The sequence below is a fragment of the Heptranchias perlo genome, chromosome 12, assembly GCF_035084215.1.
Source record: "Heptranchias perlo isolate sHepPer1 chromosome 12, sHepPer1.hap1, whole genome shotgun sequence".
NCBI lineage: Eukaryota > Metazoa > Chordata > Chondrichthyes > Hexanchiformes > Hexanchidae > Heptranchias > Heptranchias perlo.
Window position 1 is genome coordinate 58,304,309 of NC_090336.1, and position 25,469 is coordinate 58,329,777.

General features: G+C 40.7%; 2 protein-coding genes across 5 annotated transcripts in view; both read right to left on the reverse strand.

Annotated features, from left to right (window-relative positions):
• Nucleotides 1-12,725, reverse strand: part of LOC137328055 (chromatin remodeling regulator CECR2-like) — a 53,900-nt gene extending 41,175 nt beyond the window's left edge. For all 4 annotated transcript variants that reach the window (XM_067994171.1, XM_067994169.1, XM_067994168.1 and 1 more), the window contains exon 1: nucleotides 12,408-12,725. In XM_067994171.1, coding sequence (XP_067850272.1) covers nucleotides 12,408-12,539 — 132 coding nt within the window. In that variant the 5' untranslated portion in view covers nucleotides 12,540-12,725. The remainder of the gene's footprint in view (nucleotides 1-12,407) is intronic.
• Nucleotides 12,726-17,445: 4,720 nt separating this feature from the next.
• The window catches only part of qser1 (glutamine and serine rich 1), a 129,759-nt gene continuing 121,735 nt past the window's right edge, over nucleotides 17,446-25,469 (reverse strand). The window contains exons 11-14 of the mRNA XM_067994172.1: nucleotides 24,365-24,462; nucleotides 22,233-22,379; nucleotides 19,481-19,576; nucleotides 17,446-18,921 (exon numbers count right to left, since the gene is read on the reverse strand). Of these exons, the coding sequence (XP_067850273.1) occupies nucleotides 18,781-18,921; nucleotides 19,481-19,576; nucleotides 22,233-22,379; nucleotides 24,365-24,462 (482 nt within the window). The 3' untranslated portion in view covers nucleotides 17,446-18,780. The remainder of the gene's footprint in view (nucleotides 18,922-19,480; nucleotides 19,577-22,232; nucleotides 22,380-24,364; nucleotides 24,463-25,469) is intronic.

The following is a 25,469-nucleotide window of genomic DNA, read 5'->3' on the forward strand; positions in this document are numbered from 1 at the left end:
GCAGGACAGCACAAACATTTATAGATATCATAAATGGTTGTTTCTTAACACAAATGTTAATGACAACCCTGCAGGTAGTCAGGTACTTGATTTAGTTTTTAACAGTAATCTTAAAACTTCTCTTTGACCAAGCTTTTAGTCACCTGTTCTAATATGTCCTACTTTGGCTCAAGTGTCAATTTTTATCTGATTGCGCTCCTGTAAATCGCCTTGGTAGGTTTTCCTACGTTAAAGATGCTTTATAAAGCATTTATCAACAACAACTTGCATTATGTTCTTAAATACAAACATATAAGAGCATACGAAATAGGAGCAGGAGTAGGCCAAACGGCTCCTCGAGGCTATTCCGCCATTCAATAAGATCATGGCTGATCTTCGGCCTCAACTCCATTTACCCACCCGATCCCCATATCCCTTGATTCCCTTGAGTCCAAAAATCCATCTATCGCAGTCTTGAACATATTCAATAACTCAACATCCGCAGCCCTCTGGGGTAGAGAATTCCAAAGATTCACAACCCTCTAAGTGAAGAAATTCCTCCTCATCTCAGTCTTAAATGGCCGACCCCGTATCCTGCAACTATGACCCCTAGTTCTAGACTCACCAGCCAGAGGAAACAACCTCTCAGTATCTACCCTGCCAAGCCCCCTCAGAATCTTTTATGTTTCAATGAGATCACCTCTCATTCTTCTAAACTCCAGAGAATATAGGCCCATTCTACTCAATCGACAATCCTCTCATCCCAGGAATCAATCTACTGAACCTTCGTTGCACCGCCTCTAAGACAAGTATATTCTTCCTTAGATAAGGAGACCTAAACTGTACACAGTACTCCAGGTGTGGTCTCACCAAAGCCCTGTACAATTGGAGCAAGACTTCCTTATTCTTGTACTCCAACCCCCTTGCAACAAAGGCCAACATACTATTTGCCTTCCTAATTGCTTGCTGTACCTGCATGCTTACTTTGTGTTTCTTGTACGAAGACACCCAGATCTCTCTGAACACCAATATTTAATAGTTTCTCACCATTTAAAAAATATTCTGCTTTTCTGTTCTTCCTACCAAATTGAATAACCTCACATTTCCCCAATTATACTCCATCTGCCACCTTCTTGTCCACTCACCTAACCTGTATATATAACCCTTTGCAGACTCTTTGTCCTCCTCACAGCTTACTTTCCCACCTACCTTTGTATCATCAGCAAACTTGGATACATTACACTCAGTCCCTATGTAGTGTTATGTAAATGAGTAGGGCTAACACCAAGCATGTGTATACCATGCAGGGCTCCGAACTATAGACAGTTGAGTGGGTGTTGTAGCGCATGAAACACTAAAGGCTCACCAGTGCCTCAAGGCGATAGAAAAAGCAAGTAGAATATTAGGATGTATTGCTAGGACAATCCAATACAAAACAAAAGATACTATATTGTCCTTGTATATCACCCAGAACACTGTATCCAGTTTTGGCCCCCTCACATGGTGGGTGGTACGGAGTTCCTGAAAAAGGCGCAGAGAAGCAGCACTAGATTGATGCCTAGCATAAAGACCCTTAGTTACCATGATAGGCTTAGGGAACTGGATCCTTTTGCTTTAGAAAAGTGTAGACTTCAGGGCGATTTGATTGAGGTCTTAAAATAATCAAAGGACTAAATTTTGTCCGTGTGGATAGGCTATTTTAGTTAGACGGGTTAGGGATAACCAGGAAACATGCGTATAGTTATGTAAAAATAGAACTAGGTTAGGTGTCATGAAGTTTCTCTTTTTGCAGAGGCCATTGAATTTAGGAACAAGTTGTAGGCTCATGCAGTGAATGCCGATTCACTGCACACGTGCAAAAGAAAGCGGGACAAGTTCCTAGTTGTGGGTGATACCATAATATACAAAAAGGTAGGTGGGGTATTGGTTGTGTTTCATGTGCTCTCCTAGAACTCATTTTGATTGCCATTAAGGGTTAGAGAGGAATTTTTCCTGAATTGGCCAGGAATTCAGGAAAATTTGCCTCTCCTAGGAGATTGTGGTGGCTGCTGGTGGGGCGACAAGGTCATGATGTTCAGTTGCACCATGATGATCTTTTCCTGTCCGTCATTTTCATATGAAAGCTGCTGGATTGTCATAAAAATCCAACTGGATCAGTAATATCCTTCAGAGAAGGGAACCTACCACCCTTACCCCGTCTGGCCTAAGAAAGTCTCTTGTCCACACTACATGTTTGACTTAATGCTCCAGCTGCCCAAATTGCAAAATTAACTTTTGAAGAAGGTCTACCACCAAAGTCTATGGGCCACCATGGGTAAACATTAATTATGGTCTTGCTGGTGTCACCCACTATGACCCAAGAATAAATATTTTTTAAAAAGAGTAAAACTGACCCACAATAGGACTTCCATGATTATAGTATAGTTTAATTTGAGGTGGCTGTGCAGGATGGAAATATCCAAACAAAATGTCAGTTGAAAATATCTACTATGCTTCAAGTACATACAAGACTGCACACCAAGCATCATCAAATTTTATACAATGAGAATACTCCAACACTAATATATGAAACCCCTAAATAGAATTAAAGGTGTAATCCAATTGCAGACCTCATACATGAAAAAACCTCTTGAACTTTGCTCTTCTAGCCTAGCCCCAAAACAATAACTACACGCTATTTGTATTTGCCAGATGTGTTGCATAGATCTCTATCTTTAGATACTAAGGTGCGTTTATGACACGACATCATGCATCATTCTCCATGGTTGCATTTTAATTATTGTGCCACAGCAGTTTCAGGCCAGCTGACATCATTGGAGACAGCCTTGCACAAAATAGAATTCAAAGCAGATATTGCCAATAAAGACAATAAAATTATTTACAGAAAGTCTTTGGAAAGGAAATCACCAGAGAGAAGCACATCATGCCTCTCCAGTGAAGCGGGGGGGCTGGAGATTGGGAGCCATAGGAGAGAGAATTCAGTGTTGTATTAACGGTTCCTACAGAACTCCAGTTGAAATATAAACCTGCTGCTGTTTGAAGAGCTGTTTGGCTGCAAAGTGAGTGGGTCAACTTATACATGCATTGCCTTATATATGGCTAGACATAATAAATCCTGAGGTATGATATTGTTTTGTTTTAAGATTTTTTTAAAAAAAATCTTGTTGGAAAAATATTATGCAGAAAGCAACTGAGCTGAGGAGTAATGATGGAATAAAAAGTCCATCCACACCAATCTGAGAGGACATGCTTGTTTTTTTTGATATCATAAAGTAGAACGTTGTGTGATCAAAATATATCATGCACAGTACTGCTGTATATCTCCACAGCTCAGCATTACTCTGTTGTGAGGTTATGAGCGAGTCAGGTTTAGTTGCACAGTACAGATAAAGGGCATGTGAAATATTAGGCACATTTTCCCTAATATGCGGACCATCCCATACAATATTCCATTTGTCACAAAATAAAATCAATTTTAAAGACAAACTATTACATTTGATATTTTGATTGTATTATAAATGTTGAAACATGGAAAATACTTCCAGTTCTGACTGCACCCAAGTAATACAATACACGGCTGGGGGTGAGCAATAAGGGTGGAATTTAATAAAAGATTCAAATTATCTCATTAGCTACATCAGCAAAGCTTGAGCATCTTACAGACATCATCTGAACATAAGCTTAAATTATCGTCACAATTGGAATATACAAAAAGACTGTCCATGAACAGAAATTACCAGAGCCACAAAGTCTGCAGATTCTTAATTGACTTTCCTGCAAACAAAGCCAGGGTTTCTGATCTCCAGCCTGAAATAGCAATTAACAAGCTCACCAAATGTTTACTTAGTATCAAACTTTATAACCATAAAGGGACACAGCTTCATCTTAGCAGCGGAATAAATACATTAGATGGCACAATGTTCCATTCTCCTTATAATACAATGTATCATCTGACTTATGTAAGGAATCTTACACCACCAGGTTATAGTCCAACAAATTTATTTTAAAATCACAAGCTTTCGGAGATTATCCCCTTCGTCAGGTGACGAACGGGATAATCTCCGAAAACTTGTGATTTGTAAGATTCCTTACATTTGTCCACCCCAGTCCATCACCGGCATCTCCACATCATCTGACTTAGTGAGCAATACCAAATGAGATGCACTAGTTTCATGAAAAATTGGAAGCAGAGTTGAGCAGTGTGACAGGTACCTGTGATGATATCAAGTGACTCAAACTGTAGTGCTATACCATAATGAACAAAACGCAGAACAATGGCTGTGAGTATCCAAAGGCTCCAAAAAGGTAAACAAACCAAAAGGATCAATATAGAAAATAAAAGTGCTTGTGAATGCATTCAAGGCCGTGATACACACAAGGGATCCAGATGACACCATAAAATCATGAGATGAAAGCTCAAGCTGCTAACACGGCCTCTAAATCCTTCATGTATCACAGCCTCGAATAGGTTTGCTTCCATGTTAAAGTTTTCAGATCCAGGTTTTACTGAGCATCTTATCTTATCACCAACACCAGGTTCCCTTCCCACTCCAAGGTTCTCACATTCTTCTGAATCTTCTCACCTTCCTGATCTGAATAAAAATGACTCAGTGAGATACAATTACAAAGAAAGGGCCTTCCAGTACCTTGCCCAACTATCCATTTCTTTCCATCCACTAGCCTGAACAGCAAGTATCATCTCACCGGGGCCATCACAGCCGTTCCCACACCTGCCACAAGCTAAATGCAAGCAAGGAAAGCCATTCAGGCCATCTTAGCTCATCCTTCTAGAAAGGCCTTACATTAACAAATGGCAACAAATTGTTTCTCAAATGATTCCAGGCTTTTTAACCTCCAATACCCTACCTGGAATTCCATTCAATGTGTTAATCACTCAGTGTGCAAAAATCATCCTGATATCAGTCCTAAATTTGACATTTACTAGTTTCAGATTGTGACTCCTTGTCCTACTCTAATGGTTTAGTTTTAAGTAATTTTCTGAATCTACCTCTTGTATTGTTTACTATCTTATATATCGCTACAAAGTCAACCGTCAAACATCTCCATTCAAGGCTGAAAAGCCCAATTCGCTCCAATCTCTCCTCAACTTATCCACTGACATGAGAGATCAGCCTTGTGGCTCTATTCCAAACTGCCTCCAGGGCCAGAATGCCTCCGTGACCAGAACTGAACACAGTAGTCCCCACCACTTGTAGCAGGCGTGCTTGTGCAATTTGCCTGCGATACCCGATGGCTGGTTTAATGGCTGGAGCGAGGCCAAAATTGTAATTTTGATATAGGGGAGGCAGTTAACAGCACCCAACAAAAAATTAACAAAAGCTGCAGGCAGTAACATCAAAACGCGTTCCTGTATTCAGATCATTTTTCAAACAAGTCCTCCGTATTTAATATTTAATTTCAAAGCAGAGCTAGAAGGTATCCAGGTCAGCAAGCCAGCAAGGGCTCGCAGCAGTGGCAGGAGTTCTAGAGGCTTTTTAAAAGTTATTTCCCCTTGTTAAACTTCAGGAAACATTTGTTTCAGTGAGGGAAAATTAATTAAGGAATGCTCAAAACGAAAGTCCTTAACTTAGTGAGTAACTTAATGACAGGTAAGCACAAGGTACGAACAGCTGCATGAACTGCGCGAAATAACCAGCCCACTTAATACGGTATAAGCGGCACCTTTGTAATTGACGCCTATGGAAATACAAAATGGTTAGCACAATTTGCCCGTTATAGGCAGCTGTCCAGGATAAACGAGGACAGTACAATGTAAGTGGTGGGGACTATACTCAAGGTGTGGTCAGGTCGGAGCACTGTACAGTATGAGCAGGAGTTCCTCTGATTTGTATCCTATTGTTTTGGCTATATAGTTCCACATCCTTTTAACATTGTTGGTTGCTGTTCTACAGTGGTTGAACATGTTTATCATCAAATCTACTAGGACCCCTAACTTTTTTGCAACTTCACCCTCTGCTATTTTGACACCATTCATGGTGTATTTATAGCACCCAATTTTTTCCTCCTATATGAATTGCTTTAGATTTGTCCATTGAAATTTGATCTGCCATTACTCTGCACACACGTATTTGGTCCAACTAATTTTGGACTTCTGGAGCTGTCTCATCAGAATCAGCCTTCCCTTGTAGTTTGGCATCATCTGCGAATTTCATTAATTTGCATTGAGTTTCCAATTTCAAATAATTAATGTGAAGTAGAAGCAAAAGGACTCTCAACACTGATCAGTGGGACACCCCATTCAACACTTGCCCCACCCTAACATAACTCTTCTAATAAGTACGAGCTGTTTTCTGCCCTTCAGCCAATTCCTTATCCGTTCTCAAGTTTTACCTTGAATGCCCTCTGCTTGCAGCGTAACTACAAGCCTTTTATTGTCAAATGCTTTTTGGAAGTCTAAGCACATAACGTCACACGGTTTTTCACAATCCGCTTGGGATGCCACTTCCTTGCTGACTGCTGTTTAGTAATTTATTATTGCACAAAATCCTCAACTTGACACCAGATAATGGATTGCACCATTTGATACAGTACTGAAGTAAGACTAGTTGTTTTGTAGTTCCCCAAGTTTGATTTGTCACCCTTTTTGAAAATGGGCACCACGTTAAGCCTATTTCCAATCCATAGGACCTCTCTGGTGTTCATCAACACCCTCACAGTAAGCATTATTGCCTCACAAATTTCTCTAGTCTCTTTTAATAGCATGGTTAATTCTACTTAACAATCTAGTTAATTCTACTTTGGTAACTGCAATTTGAGGAGGCCATGCTGCTCGTGATATTCCTAGTGAATACCTGGACAAAGTAATCATTTAGTATATGTTAATTATTTCATGCTTATTCTTGGTTTCAGCTCAGCTTGCATCTTAATAAGAACATAAGAAATAGGAGCAGGGGTAGGCCCATAAGGCCTCGAGCCTGCTCCACCATTAGAGAATTCCAAAGATTCACAACTCTCTAAGTGAAGAAATTCCTCCTCATCTCAGTCGTAAATGGCCAGCCCCTTATCCTGAGACTATGCCCCCATGTTCTAGACTCTCCAGCCAGGAGAAACAGCCTCTCAGCATCTACCCTGTCAAGCCCTCTCAGAATCTTATATGTTTCAATGAGATCACCACTCATTCTTCTAAACTCCAGAGAGTATAGGCCCATTCTACTCAATCTCTCAATGGACAACCCTCTCATCCCAGGAATCAATCTAGTGAACCTTCGTTGCACCGCCTCTAAGGCAAGTATATCCTTCCTTAGGAAAGGAGACCAAAACTGTATGCAGTACTCCAGGTGAGGTCTCACTAAAGCCATGTACAACGGTAGTAAGACTTCCCTACTCTTGTACTCCAGCCCCCTTGCAATAAAGGCCAACATTCCATTTGCTTTCCTAATTGCTTGCTGTATCTACATGTCAACTTTCTGTGTTTCGTGTACAAGGATACCCAAATCCTTCTGAACACCAACATTTAATAGTTTCTCACCATTTAAAAAAATTCTGATTTTCTATTCTTGTTACCAAAGTGAATAACCTCACATTTCCCCACAATATACTCCATCTGTCAAATTCTTGCCCACTCACTTAACCTGTCTATATCCCCTTGCAGACTCTGTGTTCTCCTCACAGCTTACTTTCCCATCTAGCTTTGTATTGGCAGTAAACTTGGATACATTACACTCAGTCCCTTCATCTAAGTCATTAATATAGGCTGTAAATAGCTGAGGCCCCAGCATTAGTCTTTGCAACACCCCACTAGTTATAGCCTGCCAACCTGAAAATGACCCATTTATCCTGCTCTCTGTTTTCTGTCCGTTAACCAATCCTCTATCCATGCTAATATATTACCAACCCCATGAGCCCTTATCTTGTGTAACAACCTTTCGTGTGGCACCTTGAGTGCCTTTTAAAAATCCAAATATATTACATCCACTGATTTATCCTGCCAGTTACATCCTCAAAAAACTAATGGATTTCCCTTTCATAAAACCATGTTGACTCTGCCTAATCATATGATTTTCTAAGTGCCCTGTTACCACGCCCTTAATAATGGATTCCAGCATTTTCCAGACGACTGATGTCGCACTAACTGGCCTGTAGTTCCCTGTTTTTTAATCTGCTTTTTTGCCCGTTGCAGGAGATTACATGGCTGCTAGTGGATGGAGGGGTCATGAATCACGATGCTTAAAGCATCGTGACTGTATGGGACAGTCTCGATGGACCAGTTAGTCTTTTCCTCTCCATCATTTCCATATGTTTGTATCTTCATATAGTGCAACAAGCCCCTCAGGTATAGCATGGATAACATGCATCTAACTTATAATGCATCGTAGCCCTAAACCACAGAAGAGCATTCCCACTGCACCACTACGACACTTCTCATATCAACGATACTTATTGAAGTAAAATTGGCATTATACTGATAACTTGGCACTGCAGACTCTTTCCTACTATGAACTGGATTCATCTACTTTGAGCTAAGTTCACACAGGTCATTTACTGCTGGAAGAGTGGCAAATTTCATGCCATCATTCTGAGTTGGATTCTAACCCAGTTCCACAGGCGACAGGGCGCTAACCCACAGTGGTATTATTTTGCCATTCTGAGATTAAAAGGCCTTATTATAAATGTATTATTGTGAGCATCTATTAGCTTTGATTGCTGACTGCAACATTTCAAAGTTTTTTTAAATTCAAATTTTCAAAAGGAAATACTGGGATTATTTAATCTCTTTAGCAGTAACCTTCATGAAGATTTCTATTAAAATTAGCAGAAAAAAACACAATTCCAGTATAGGAATGAGTCAGCAAACAAGTGAATCAGGAATGAGTCATGGTGAAATGGAGGTTTGGCTGTACTTCTGGGCTGGAAAACTGCAGAGGGGCAAGAATTGAGCTGTGGCTCAGTGGTAGCACTCTCGTCTCAATCAGAAGATTGTGCATTCAAGGCCCACTTCAGAGACTTGAGCACAAAATCTAGTGCTGTACTTTAGGAGGTGCCGTTCTTTGGATGAGACCCTGTCTGCCCTCTCAGGTGGATGTAAAAGATCTCATGGCAGTATTTCGAAGAACAGAGGAGTTCTCCCCTGTGTCCTGGCTAATATTTATCCCTCAGTCAACATCACTAAAACAAATTATCTGGTCATTATCACATTGCTATTTGTGGGACCTTGCTGTGCGCAAATTGGCTGCTACATTTCCTACAACAGTGACTACACTTCAAAGGGTACTGCATTGGCTGTATAAGGATTTGGGTCGTCCTGAGGTTGTGAAAGGCGTTATATAAATACAAGTTTTTTCTTAATATAAAAAGGAGCCTAACAACAACATAACTTGGTGACCTGCCCCCACACACGCAGAGATGACCAGGAGGGCACAATCAGATGGCTGGTATCATTGTCATGACAGCACCAGCAGGCAATGATTTACAATCTGTGCTGGGATAGAAGTGTCTCAGGAGATACACTGATTTTATATTGAATGAAAACGTTAAAAAAAAGTGCAAATTAAATCGTCTAGAAAACCAAACCATTATATGCTATTCAGAGCACCCTCAAAAATCATTAATTTTTTTTAGATTAATACTGTATTCCTATTTCTGGTTTAATTATTCAGCTTTCCTCTTAAATTTTAGAATTCACATCATAATGAATGCAACACATTATTAACAAGGGTGAAAAACGATAAGGAGGTTTTAGATCAAGGTTCATGAAATTGTAATCTTCACAGCCACATACGTCGGTAAGACTATGCAGCAACACCTTGCTTAAAAGGAAGTATTACTGCGTCACTGGCTCGGGTTCAAGGTAATTTTCACCATTTCCCACAGCTCGCCTACACAGAGACATTATAAAACGAATAACGTCATGCTTTACATTAAGGGAAGATGAGTCACTAAACCTCAATGTTCAAACAAAAACAACAAACGAACAATCACAATAATTCCACACTTAATAAATAAACAAATTGTATTAAGTGTTATTTTTAAGTAACTTATAGCACCTAAACTCTACCCAAATATTGCATTGTCTAAATCTGACACTAACCAAGCAAAATTGATCAACACTGACCACTATTGTTCGCAATTTACATCAATGATTTGGACTCGGGAATCGGAAGTACAATTTCAAAATTTGCAGACACGAAATTGGGGGGTGTAGTTAATACAAAGGAAGAATGCATTAAAATGCAAGAAGACATTAATAAACTTGCAGAATGGGCTTGTAATTGGCAAATGAATTTCAATATAGACAAGTGTGAGGTGGTACATTTTGGTAGGAAGAATCAGCAGGCTACATATTGCTTGGATAATAAGAGTCTAAATGGGGTAGAGGAACAAAGGGATTGTGGAGTACAGATACACAAATCACTAAAAGTAGCGACATAGGTTAATAAGGCCATAAAAAAGGCAAATCAAGCACTGGGATTCATTTCTAGAGGGATAGAATTGAAAAGCAGAGAAGTTAGGTTAAACTTGTATAGAACCTTGGTTAGACCACACTTGGAGTACTGTGAGCAGTTCAAGCTGAGGGGTGACCTGATAGAGGTCTTCAAGATAACATAGGGGTTTGATATGGTACAGGAAGAAAAAATGTTCCCATTTGTGCAGAAATCCAAAAACTATAGGTCATCAATATAAGTCACTAATAAATCCAATAGGGAATCAGGAGAAACTTCTTTATCCAAAGAGTGGTAAGAATGTGGAAAGCACTACCACAAGGAGTAGTTGAGGCAAATAGAATCATAGAAAGATTACAGCACAGAAGGAGGCTATTCAGCCCTTCAAGTCCGCGCTGGCTCTATGCAAAAGCAATCCAATCCCACTAGCCCGCCATAGCATAAAGGGAAAGGGGAAACCTGATAAACAGATGAGGGAGAAAGGAAAAGAAACGTATGCTGACACAAGTAGATGAAGTAGCGAGGGAGGAGGCTCGTGTGGAGCATAAACGCTGACATAAACCATTTGGGCTGAATGGCCTGTTTTTGTGTGGTAGACTAAATGTAATGTAATGAATCTTTAAACAGAAATGTAAACAGACTTCAAAAGGAGCAGTTAGTAGTTCCAATCCACTTGTATCATGGTTTGGCCCACCTAGATTATTCAACAAACTAATTGGGATTCATAGTAACCTACTCAAACTGGCACCAAAATCAAACTTGAGGAAGAGTAGTTTATCTAATCAGTGTAAATCCAGCCCTGGATATAGGTTAGGGTAACAATTAAACTCAACAACCCCAAAGGCAGAGGGGAACATAATTAAACCCAAACCCAAGGGGCAGGGGACAACAATTAAACCCAACACACCCAAGGGATATGGGGATTGGGCGGGAAATTGGAGTTGAGCTTGAAGATCAGCCACGATCTTATTGAATGGTGGAGCAGGCTTGAGGGGCCATGTGACCTACTCCTGCTCCTATTTATGTTCTGGGGTGGGGGTGGCAACAATTAAACCCAACAACCCCAAAGGGAGGGAGGGGAGAGAAAGAAGAGACACACAGTAATTAAACCCAAACCCAAGTGGGGTGAGGGATAATAATTACAATAATCAAACCCAAAGGGTGAAGATGACAATAAATGAAATCCAAACCCAAGGGGGAGGGGACAATTAAACTTAAAACCAAGGTGGGTACGACAATAATTAAACCTAACAAACCCAAAATGTGAAGAGGATAACAAAGAAACCCAAACCAGGGGAGGGGGTAAGAGGAGACAATAATTAAAGCCAAACGCAAGGAAGGAGGGGAATATAATTAAAGTCAAACCCAAGGAGGAGGGGAGAATTAAACCCTATAAACCCAAAGGGCGAAGAGGACAACAAACAAACCCAAACCCAAAGGATAAAGACGACAACAAACCCAAACGGTAAAGACAATAATTAAACCCTAACCCAAGGGGATGGGGACAACAATTAAACCCAAAAGGTGAAAAGGACACCAATTCATCCCAAATCCACGGGGAAGGGGACAATTAAACCCAAGCCCGCCCCCGGGAAGGGGGTGGATTCTTCCCTTTAATTTTTAAAGCGCGGCTGTTCCTCTCCCTCTCCACCCCCCCATGTCGAGGCCACAGCGGAGCGGTTTAAACGCGGGGCTGCCAGAGGGCCGTGGAAATAAACCTCAAGTCTACAAATCAAAAGGAGAGACTGGGCCTCTGAGCCTCGGCCCTCAACACAATCGGCGCCAGGGTGGGAACTCGTCCCTCCCGCCGCCGAGTATGGTGAAAGCGGCGGCAAATAACAACAGTCATCATCCGGTTAATGCGTCTCGGGCTCCGGACACACAAAGCGCCGCTCGGTCGGGGCCCGGCCCGGCCCGGCCCGATCCGTGTCTCCCCCGCCCCCGCCCGACGGTGGAGGGAGGATGTCCCCACCCCAACTCACTCACTCACAGGCCCCGATCTCCTCCGTCTCCGAGTAAAAGTCTCACCTCGATCTCGAAGTCGGGCAGCGCGAAGGCGGCCCGGAACAAGGAGCAGAAATGAGCGATCGCCGGAACTTCCCACCAGGAGCGCAGCCTCTCCGCCGAAGCGCGGCCTCTCACACAGCCCGGCTGCGCCATGGTACCGCCGCTCCCATCCGCCTCGCCACCGGCCGGGCCACGCCACCCCGCTTTAGGCTTTCTTCTTCTTCTTCTTCTACCGACGGCGGCGGCGGACCACAATCGCCGCGCTGCTTTCGGGCGCGTTTGTCTCCCCCTCAGCGCCTCGTGTCGTCAACGCCGCCGGCTCCCCACTGTGACCAACAGATGGGCCCGCGCCGCCCCGCGCCGCACCTACCACCCCGGCACCGAGAGGGGGGGGGGGGAGGAGGGAGGGGAGAAATCTCCACAACAATGTGTCCAAAGAAAACCAAACTCAATCACACACACCTTCAGAGGTCAAAATATATGTTTTTAATTTTCCTTTTTAAATCGTTGACTCGGTATCTTATTCATCACGCTGGTACCATAACTTTGGCTCTAACTCCTTTCCCCCCCCCTTCCCCGCTCGTAAGTGAGGCGATGGTACATTCCCAATTGGGAGCCGGAAGCCGGCCCGTTATAATTGGAACCTTGAGCCGGCAGTCTCGAGATTGCGGGTGGCGCGGGGGCTACTTCCATCAAAACATTTACAAATACACGCTGCATAGGTTCCAAACCACAGTGCATTTCCAAGGTGGACGTTTTATGTTTCGTTTTACAAATTCACAACAGATTTAAATATGATACATTTATATGTGAAAATATGACATTAAAGTCCATCTTGAAAGTTATGTTTATCTCCTCCTACAGTAGCGGAATTAAAGAAATGATTTTAATCTACCTTCTGAATTGTGAAACCAAGAATGCAGTTAAACGAATGATTGGGAAGGGGGGGGGGTGCTGTTGTGATAGCGCTGGATATTTCCACATCATAAACCAATGTTATTTTAACTTTGGCTGGCTTTAGAATGTGAATGGCAAACATAAATAGGACTGTAGAATTAAGCATCCTTCAAAGCAAATATGTCTAATCCTTTTCCAGTGGTACTAATGTATGGCTAGTGGAGGTTACAGAAATAGGGCAGGGCGAGGCCATAGAGAAATTTGAACACCAGAATGAGAATTTTAAAATTGAGGTGATACTAGACCAGAAGCCAATGTAGGTCAGCGAGCACAGGGTGATGGGTCAATGGGAGTTGGTGTGAGTTAGGATACAATCAGCAGAGTTTTCGATGAGCTTAGGTTTATGGAGGGTGGAAGATGGGAGGCTGGTCAAGAAAGTATTGGAATAGTCAAACCTGATGGTAACAAAAGCCATATGAGGGTTTAAGCAGGAGATGGGTTGAGGCAGGGGCGGAGGCAGACTATATTATGGAGGTGGAAGTGGCGGTCTTTATGATGGAGAGGATAGCGCGTTAGAAGCTCAGCTCAGGGTGAACTAGGACGCCAACAGTCCTGTTAAGCTTGAGACAGGGGCCAGGGAGGGTGGTATGGAATCAGTAGCTGGGGGAAACAGTTTGTGGCAGGGGCTAAAGACTTCAATCTTCCCAATGTTTAATTAGAGGAAATTTCAGCTCATCTAGGAGTAGATGTCAGATAAGCAATCTGACAAAACAGAAGCAGTGAGGAGTCAAGGTGGTGAGGCAGAGCTGGTCTGTGGGATCTGATGTGTTTTCCGATGATGTCATTGAAGGGCAGCATGTAGATGAGAAATAGAAGAGGACCAAGGTTAGATCCTTGGGGAACTCGAGGTAACGGTGTGGGAGCGGGTACGATTGCAGGAGATTGGCTAGTGTGGGCTCCAAAGGTAAGAGTGGAACCAGGCAAGGGCAGGCCCAATTATCTGGACAACAGGGAGGCGTTGTAGGATAGTGTGGTCGACCCTGTCAAAAGCTGCAAACAAGGATGAGGAGGGATGATGCACCACTGGATCAAAGTGGTGAACGGCAAAGTTGGGACTAATATAAAGAAGTTCCTTATATAAAAAGTAATCACAATGTGGTCGGTTTCAAGGTAGGGTAATGGAGTAAAAACTTTGGGAATCATTTAGTAGTCAGAGGGGCTGTGTTTTTCTCTCCTGGCTACTAAGCTTGGAAAGGCTAAATAAATTATTTGTCCATACCAATCTCACATGGGTACAATTTTTACAGAGCTCACCAATTTTGTGCTCAGGCCTTTTAGGTATCAAAGTATTAAAAAAAAGCATCAAGGTAATTTTCTCCATTAAGTTCTGCACTGCCCAAGTGGCTATACATCTGCTAATTATTTATATTAGCAACTAAATTATATATGACCTCATAAAGTGTCAGTTACTAACACCACAATCAAAATGAGGTCCAGTTACCATTGATGATGTTGCACTGACATCAGTAACACAACCCCAATTGTGGTTTTAGTGACTTGGCAATGCAAACTTAACAGAAAATGAATTTGCTTTTTTTTTTACAAAATACTCTGTAAAATTGCTGAGAGAAAATTGGCTGCTGCAATTCCCTACAACAGTGACTACACCTCAAAAAGTACTTAACTGACAGTGAAGCACTTTGGGATGTTATGAAAGGCACTAGAAAATTGAAGTTCAGTTGTTCTGTCAATTTGCTCTCCATGGTCCCTCTACTCCATTACAAATCTTATCATTGAAGGTGTATTTCCTTTCCCTATTTTAAAAAAACTATTACATCACATTTTTCTCCACTGAACCCCATTTGCCAGCCAACTGCTGATGTAGAAACGTCCTCTATCAGTTTTTCACGATCTCGGTGCACCAACACCTCGATTTTAAAATTCTCATCCTCATGTTCAAATCCCTCCATGATCTCTCGGAACTCTTGCGTTCCTTCAATTCTGGCCTCTTGTGCAAATCCCACTTCCTTCGCCTACCATTAAGAGGCCGTGCCTTTAGCCATCTCGGCCTTAAGCATTGAATTCTCTCCCTAAACCTCTCCACCTCTCTCTTCCTTTAAGATGCTCCTTAAAAACATACCTTTTAGTCACCTGTCCTAATATCGCCTTCTTTGGCTTGTTATCAATTTTTGTCTGATTACGCTCCAGTGAAATACCTTGGGACGTTTTACTACATTAAAGGCGATATATAAATGCAAGTTGTTATTGAAAAATAAAATGTGAAAAATTTTGGGAGTAAAAGGAATCATATTCTGGTATCACCTCAGTCCAAATCTCATTCAGATGGCATTTCTGTAGTGGAAGTTTCTCCGTCACTAGATGTCACTGCGGGATGCTGTAATCTCGATAGTGCTAAAGGTCGATCGATATACCTTGGGAGGAAACAGAGCCAACTGGCTGACTTTGTATTAAACCGAAAAACCAAGTCCTGTCCAGCATAAGAGTTGCAGTGTCAATTTTCTCACTAGTTATTTACAATGGTCTCTTAACGCACTGTTGCGCCACATGCAATTCTTTTCATATGATGGAGATCTCCAGTGCTAATAAAAGAACACAAAGACATTAAATATACCACTTACAACTCAACAAAACCTCATAGGTGCAGTTGTTATGCTGATGGGGTTCATAGAACAGATTTTTAGACTGGGGTTTATAATGAGATAACATGCTTTAAACACTGAATCAAGAAATCTATATTTTTATGCATAGGTTGACTTACTAGCACTTCACTGCTGTTGCTATATATGCCAACAATAAAACATTTTCTACAAATATAGCACTGGTTTCCTTTGGGCAGTTGGACTGAATTACATCTGCACACCCTGATCCTAATATCCCCTGCCCTCTGACCCCATTCACCTGAAGACTACACTAGTGTTGAATCCCCATGTGAAATGCCACACTTCATCTAGTATTTACAAAGTACGGGAGCAACGTCTAATGGTAGCAAATTAATATTGCACAGGTCATTAAAAACAGAAAAGGCATCAAAAACAAAATTGCAAAAGGAAGACTAGGTAACTAGGTGGTTCCGAGGGGAAGAAAAATTTGTTTTCTACCGGATATAAAAGGCCTGTGTAAATCGAGTCGATATCCTCTCCATCACCAAAACCACCTACTTCCACCTCCATAATATTTGCCTGTCTCCACCTCTGCCTCAGCCCATCTGCTGCTGAAACCATCATCCATACTTTTGTTACCTCCAGACTCGACTATGCCAATGCTCTCCTGGTCAGCCTCCTATCTTCCACCCTCTGTAAACTTGAGCTCATCCAAAGCTCTGCTACCCGGATGCTGATGTGCACCAAGTTCCTTTCACCCATCACCTGTTCACTGACCTACATTGGCTCCCGGACCAGCAATGCTGCAATTTTCAAATCTCTAACCTCCTCCAGCCTACAGCCCTCCAAGAACTCTGCTTTCCTCCAATTCTGGCTTCTTGTGCATCCCCGATTTCCTTCGCCCCTCCATTGGCTGCCGTGCCTTCAGCTATCTAGGCCCAAAGCTCTGGAATTCTGTCCCTAATCCTCTCCACATCTCTACCTTCTTCTCCTCCTTTAAGACACTCCTTAAAACCTGCCTCTTTCCTGTCCTAATATCTCACACGGCTCGGTGTCAAATTTTGTTTGATAACACTCATGTAAAGCGCCTTTGGACATTTTACTACATTAATAGTGCTATATAAATGCAAGTTGTTGGTGCTGTCAAGTCCGGGCATAGTCAAAAGTTCCCATGAGTCCAAGTTGAACACCACCCCATAATATTGGCAATCTCATTCAGAATTGTGATAAAGACAATTGATGTAGGTAAAAGTCACACTGCTTCACTGAGTGGGCATTCTTTTGTAGTTATGGTTAAAGCTTATTGTTGATGACAACTTTACATCCTGCTGTGCTTAAAAGTGACAGGGGAGCAGTTGATCTGAAACTGAATCTCAAATTGGAAAAATGTTCTATTCCCAGCTTGGGCTTGTTACCACAAATGAACAAATAAAAAGTCACAAAAATAGTTTAGCATCATCATTGCTTCTGAAATATCTGGAATGTACAACAGTAATGATTTAAAGACACAACTAAAGCAATAAACAATGTGGGAAGAGGAATTTTAAAATGGTAATCAGTTTAAGGATTAATTTGGTAGAGTAAATCGTCACAGTTCACAGAATGCAAAGTAACAACTAGCGCAGAAGATAAACCACCAGGGTGACAATATTCTAGAAAACATTATCCATAGTAACAGTCAAAACCAAGAAGTGGAATTAAACTTTTACAAATGCACTGTACATATTGCTGAATTGTTAAACATATATCATGGTACAATATAAAAATTGATTTTTTTTGGCATTAGGTATTTGTTTAGTAGGAAATTTATTTTCAGGTATCAGAAAATAATTGCAATGTGTAACACAGCTACACTTAAAAGGCAAAATTAGTCCAATATGCATATCAGGTAAACACTGAAGCAAACTTGTATTAACAAGAAAACAGAAATAGTAGTTTACCTCAGTATATAAAGTATACAATGTGTGATCTACATATAAATGAAAATGATTTACTGGAAACAATGCAAAGTGTATTACAAAGATACATGAACAGAATTCAAACCACAATATTTTCTCTGTGAAAAATACAACTATTGATGAGATAAAATGTACAATTTTTTTAAAAAAAGTATGGGTATAAAGGCAAAATAATTTTTTCTTCAACAGGGAAAATAGATGTGTTCATCACATTTTCGTTATCAGAATTGAAACAAATTGTCATAGGATTGCACCAACTCCACGTCCAGTTTCCTGAACTTGTTTTTTTAATTAAGTAAAAGGAGTCTGTAAAGCAACAAAACTTATATATTTTCTGATGGCAAATTTACTGTAAAGAATGTCATGACACACCAACTTTCTTTACAGTATGTATGAAAATTTGGTAGGCAGATACTAGAAACATACTGTTGCTTCTACCTTCCTCGTCTTGTAGGTCAGTAAGAGGCAAGTAATTAGATTTAAAGCATTTCTTGTTGAACAAAAGAGTTTCCTAAAGTGTTTAAACTAGATAATAAAGAAAATCATAATATACTTAGTGCATGCCTTGCCATTTTGATCGGTCACAAAGTTTTTTTTTTAAATGTTTTTTTTCTTTTTTTTGGAAATAAACATTACTCAATACCTCAAGTTCACAGAATACAAATAAATCAAAAACATTGGCCATCATAAAAATGTGGTTACAGACATAATAATTAGAATACTCCCAACGCCAAAATGTGTTTTCTTGGCCACCACGACCGCTTAGCTATGGGCAAAATACAAGGTCCATCAGAGCCCATGTGCCACTATTACAAGCTTAGTCTAGCATCACTAGGGATGCCAATGTTCATTTCGATATGTCCCCATGATATTTTATTAGTGCCATAGATAAGACCGTTGAAAAATCTCATATGTACATTATAAACACTTCTGCTGTGCTTGTGTTAGAAGGTCGCCAAATTTTTCAAAGAGGTCCTCCACCCATTTCTCATTTTCCATGCACTGCTGGATTGTTTCAACTTGGCCGAGATCTTTATTCTGTTTGAGAATGGAAGCAGCCTGGCCAAAGAATAGTTGAAATAACATTAGAAAGAAAGTTCAAGGAATGCATACAACAGATCAACATACAAATAGTATAAAATTTTTGGTAACTGGCCTTTTTGTAGATCAACTTACTTCCATTCAAAGTAACAATATCAAAATATTATAGACAGACAAAATATGCATGCACCCTGTTACCATTTGTTGTTAGCAAATTTTGTACACTATCAATCTTTTTCAGAACAAATAATTAACTGTTAACCACATTTACAACCACCACAAAAAGGAATATCTCAGTGGGATTTCTGTACTTCATTTAATTTACAGTACTAACTTGCAGCAAACATATATTATGAAAGAACTGTGCTGTGAAATGTTGCACCAAATTCTAACAAGAACACATTTCTGAACAAGTGCTGGATTGCATTTGTGCTTTTTTGGAAGAGAAGTAGAATGCTCAAGTTTTAAATCCAGGATTTATAGGATTACCCCAGGATCTGCTTTAGCTTGTTGCAATTTAATAAAAAAAATATGAATCCAACCAAGTGCTCAACATTACAGAATATAAAATACTCACCTCTTTCTTGCATATCAGGTAGGTGTGATATTTATAGTGATGAAGAGGGTGATATAAAGTACAGCACTGCAATTTCTCTTGATCTACAGTAAACTCCTGAGTTTAAAATACAGAACAAAATGATTTTTTAAAATTCAGAATAGAAAGATTTTCTAAATATTGATATCACTCAGCCAACTGATATGGTCATAATACAATATAATAAACATTTGATCAGATGGTTAAACTCCTGTTTTACAAATGACTGAGGACAGTATTGGGATGACAAACATTAGATGTACTTTTATTCTTTAGTTTATTACCTGGACAACTTATGAGGGAAGTAATTGAAAATATAATCTGAAATAGTTACAGCTTCCTTGCCACACTTTCTGTTTACCCATCACCAGCATTGTATTATCTAATAATGCACCACTGATTCCAAGCTTCACAATCAATTAGTTAACAGAATAGTTATCTAGCTATTCCAATAATATGTACCTTGGAAAGCATTTCCCATATTCTCAGCTGAAGAACATATTTTGGAAACGAATTAAACAGGGAGGAATTTTTGACAGAGGATTCCTGAATCAGCTGTGGTGGGGGGAGGGTGGGGTGAGAAGGGTAAGGACATAAAGAAATAGGAACAGGGTAGGTACATGGGGATGAGTCTGGCAAAAATAAAATGAGGTCAGCCTGTATGGGCCTGATGGCCAATTCTCTTCCCAAGTACATAACCTAAAATAACAGATGTATCCTTTTGGTGATGCTGCTGCTACCGTTCGCTCCAAAACAAATATACATGCGCCTCAGATATTGGGATCCTGCCCTGAATGAGCACTAAGAGTGGCTGCAGTATAGTCTGAGGGTTTATATAAAGCTCATATGGTGATGAGGTTTATTTCAAAAACTACATGACATGCACAGCTTTTTGGCTTCAAAAAGGTGGGATGACATTTGATAATGACATCCCTTTCTCATTTATATCAAACAAAATAAAACGCATTGTAGTTCTAGGCTTCCCAAATTATCACAAAAATGAAAAAATATTTCTACATAAACCTAATTACACCCAGGCTTCCATATGATTAAATTTTTCCTAGTAGTCACAGGTGAATTCTGACCAACTTTACACAACAACAACTTGCATTTATATAGCGCCTTTAACGTAGTAAAACATCCCACGATGCATCACAAGAGCATTATCAAACAAAATTTGACACCGAGCCACAAAGAGGTATTAGGACAGGTGACCAAAAGCTTGGTCAAAGAAGTAGGTTTTAAGGAGTACTTAAAGGAGAGGCGGAGAGGTTTAGGGAAGGAATTCTAGAGCTTAGGGCCTAGGCAGCTGAAGGCACGACTGCCAATGGTAAAGCGATTAAAATCGGGGATGGGCAAGAGGCAAGAATTGGAGAAGTGCAAAGATCTCGGAGGGTTGTAGGGCTGGAGAAGGTTACAGAGATAGGGAGGGGCGAGGTCATGGAGGGATTTGAAAACAAAGATGACAATTTTAAAATCGAGGCGTTCCTGGACCAGGAGCCAATGTAGGTCAGCGAGCTAAGAGGTGATGGGAGAACGGGACTTGGTGCAAGTTAGGATACGGGCAGCAGAGTTTTGGAAGAGCTCAAGTTTATGGAGGGTGGAAGATGGGAGGTCAGCCAGGAGACCACTGGAATAGTCCAGTCTGGAGGTAACAAAGACATGAATGAGGCTTTCAGCAGCAGATGAGCTGAGGCAAGGGTGGAGACGGGCGATGTTACGGAGGTGGAAGTAGGCGGTCTTGGTGATGGAGCGGATATATGGTTGGAAGCTCATCTCAGGGTCAAATAGGACGTCACGGTTGTGAACGGTCTGGTTCAGCCTCAGACAGTGGCCCACGAGAGGGATGAAATCGGTAGCTAGGGAACGGAGTATAAAGATGTGGGAAATCAGTTTATTGAAATAAATGCAGCATAACAGCAAAGGACAGAATAATACAGAATGACTTCTATAATAAAAGCAGAACAGTGCCCATCCCAGACTTTGTTTCAACTGCATGGCTGATGCTAGTATCTGTGTGGAACCTGGCTGGTTGGTATAAACCTGGTCATTTAGACATGAATAATAGAAAGTTATTTGTGCAAGTTTTTCTGTAAATAAGAGTTTTGTTTTTTTTCTTTTGTTTTAGTAGGTATAGGATCAGCTTTATTTTTGATTATGGAGAAAGTAAAGGCAACTTCAGGGGCAGAACAGGAGGAAAGTGCACAGAGAAAATATATGTTTGATGTTGACTCTCTATTAATCCATATTTCTCTAGGTGCTTCACTATTCACTCCTTCAGGATGCCCTCTACAGGTGACAAACTGGCCAGTAGTTCCTAGAATTTTTTTGGGCCTCTTTTTATAAATTAATATTGCATTTCCCCTTCACCAATCATGCCGGTCTCAAGGTTAGAAAAACATTACACAAGTATTTTGCTTATGTGACATACTTGGAGTATTTCAAAGAGACATCTTTTAAATTTCAATGCAATTATTTTGAACACTTGATATATCAGTACTTTAAGATTTTTTTAGGGAGTGAGTGATGGAAAGGAAGAGGGTAGACAAGGAGTCAGAGATTGAAGGACCAATAGGTAAATACTATTCCCTACATCTGAATAATTATGACTGCATTGTGGTGGAAATATTTGAAAGATTTCAACAGTTCCTAGACCACATGGATCAATAACCATCAATTCAGAGGAAAAAGTACATTACCTTTACCAAAGGTAGAAGTTTACATAAGACCTTACCTTTTGGCCCTTAGCATTTTGTTTTACTGACTGGAGCGTTTTCTTGTTGTAACTTTTACCACTCATTTTAATTTTGGACAAATTGGCATTGCCACTCTTTGTTCCTGAGGCACATGTTGTCAGTTCAGGAAAATTCTCCAGTGCAGTCTACAGAACAAAACAATACAAAATAATGGCATTGTAAATGTTTTATTTTGCAGGTAGGGTTGCCTACTCCAGATTATGCAGTATTCCAACAGACAAATCCCAGAATTATGTTAAGGAACAGAACAAAGTGATTATAGATCTATAAAATAATTTCCTGTTCCTTTTAAAGAGGTAAATAACAGTTTTACCAATACAATAGGAAATTAATGTGGCAACATAAAGGTACTCCAATTGATTGTGCTTTTAAAATGGAAGAATGTGGGTTTACCTGTTGCTTCCTAGACCTTGTTATCTTGTCATTAATCTCTGATTTGTCATCATGGGGAGATGCCGAATCGCCCCACGATGACAGAGAATGAGGAAGAAGAGGTGAATCAGTCTTACCACTCTTACAGACAGCTGAAGGGGTATATGCAACTATCTGCTCTCAAGTGGAGAGCATATGAACTGAAAGACCATAGAACATAAGGGACATATGCATTTACATAGCGTCTTCAACGTAGAAAACGTCCCATGGCGCGTTACTGAAGGGGGATTAAAAACAGAAGCAAATAAGAGAACAAACCATGTTATGTAAAGATACAGGGTGACCAAAAGCTTGATTGAAGATGGGTTTTCAGAAGTTTTTTTGAAAGGTGGAGAGGAGGAGAGGTGGAGGAGTTTAGGGAGGGCGTTCTAGTGAATAGGGCCACGGTGCTGAAGGTTCTGCCACCAATGGTGGGGCAACAGGAGGGGAAATGCATAGGTGGTCAGAGGACCGTAGGTCGCAGTAGGGAATATAAAGCTGGGCAAGGTGCAGAGACTAGGTGGGGTGAGGGCCAGGCTACCAAGGAATTTGAAGACAAGTACAAGGATTTTGTATTTAATGCATTAGGGGAATGGAAGCCAATGTAGGTTAGCAAGGACTGAGGTGATGGGCATATGGGACAGGATATGGGCAATAGCTTTTTAGATCTGTTGGAGTTTATGAAGGGTGGAGTATGGGAGGTCAGCAAGGACTATATTAGAGAAATAGAGTCTAGAGGTGACAAAAACATGGGCTAGGATTTCAGCAACAGATGGACTGAGGTAAGGGCAGAGAGGAACATAATGCTGTGAAGATGGAAACAAACAATCTTGGTACTGAATACGATGGGGAGTTTGAAGCTCAACTCAGGGTGAAACAGGATGCTAAGGTTTTGCACATGAGATTCAATCTGAGTGAGTGGCTGAGGAGGGGGAAGGAGAATGTTTATGGCAGGGCCAAAAAATGATGGCTTCAGTCTTCCCAACGTTTAGCTGAGGGAAAGTGAAACTGACCCAACACTGGATGTCAGACAAGCAGTTTGAGAGCATGGAGATGGTTGTGGGGTTGAGAAAGAGCTGGGTGTCATTGGCATATACGTGGAAGCCGGCCCCATGCCTGTGGATGATGTCTCTGAGAGGCAGCATGTAAATGAGCATGAGTAGGGAACCTAAAATAAATCCTGAGGAGACTCCTGAGGTGATTGTGTGGGGACAGATTGAAGATTATATGCAGGTACTTGCAACCTCTGAATGATTCCTCGCAGTTGACTGCCTAAGTTTTCAACCACAAAGCACCAAGTCTTAACTATGATTCAAAACCAAATAAAGGGCATCAATAATCATAAACCTAAAGTTCTCAAAACTTTAAATATTTCAAGCTGGACTTGTTAATGACTGTCACAGGATGTCAAATCAATGTTGCATGATCACCTCAATGTAACATGCAGAAACAAATCTGCTTTGATCAAAACAGTTTCGAAACAGATTTTCTCCCCCAGATTCCAATACACAAACCATAGGACTACCAGTATCCACACTATAGTCAACTGTCCCTAAACACTGTCCGATCAGGAGCAGTAACTAATATCTCTTTAAAGTACTAGAACCATACCTTTGTATGGACGCAGCAGCTATAAAATATATTGCTAAAAGACACTATTTTCAGAGAATGGTAAATACAGTTTTAAAAAGGTTCTCACCTTGAGCGCTGGCTCCAGTGGGAACTTGGAAATCATTCGCTTCTTGTTCTCATTCAGCATACCATCAATCTTCCTCATATGTGGCAAATACATCTCATCTACAAGAGATTAAATTAATCTTATATTAAAGAGTAGTTATTGAAATTCAAAGGCATACTCGGAGGAAGCAGGCTCGAGGGGCCATATGGCCTACTCCTGCTCCCATTTCTTATATTCTTTCACTAATACTTAAATGCTACAACAATCCATCCTACAATTATTTAATAGCAACTGGAAGATCAGCAATGTTCTTTATAGTGAAGAAGTGAGTTGATAGCCATCCTTAGAAAGGTTGTTCAATTCATCATTTCGTCTCCAATCTATACTACAGTATATTCCAGCAAATAGCTTTCTGTGTAGTTTTAGCTTAAAAAAATCTGGAATTTTTTTTAAAAAAAAGTTATCATCAGTAAAAGTGACCATGAAGTTGTCCAATTGTGGTAAAAATGCAACTGGTTCACTAATGACCTTTAAGAAAGGAAACCTTCCGTTCTTACCCGATCTGCCCTACATGTGACTCCAATCCCACACCAACACGGCTGACTCTTAACTGCCCTCTGAAGTGGCCTCTCAAGCAACTCAGCTGTATCAAACAGAAGGCGGCCCATCACCGCCACCTCAGGGCAACGACAGATTGACAATAAATGCCAGCCTTGTCAGCGATGGCCACATACCCAGAATTAATTTTTTTGTAAAAAAAAATAATGGTGCTGGACACTTCACATTTATTTTGCTTTAATGATAAATGTGGGAAAATGTGATCCAAAATAAGTGATACAAGGTGTCATGCAAGACCTCATAAGTATCTAAGAATAAAGTACTGATTTTGTTGCAACAGGGTAACAAAGGGTGCCCAAACCATGTCTCTTTGTGGACCACTGACTGCTCACCATTGAGCCCACGGGCTGCAGAAAAGATCTGCACACTATGACTAATCTTGCATATTGCCACATTTGGAAATTGCTCAGGATGGCCCAGTTCTTTTTCCTTTTCATACTCCTTTGAAACTTTGGCATTTTCCTCCCCTTTCTACCTGCCCCAAAACAAGTTCAACATAGTATGTTTC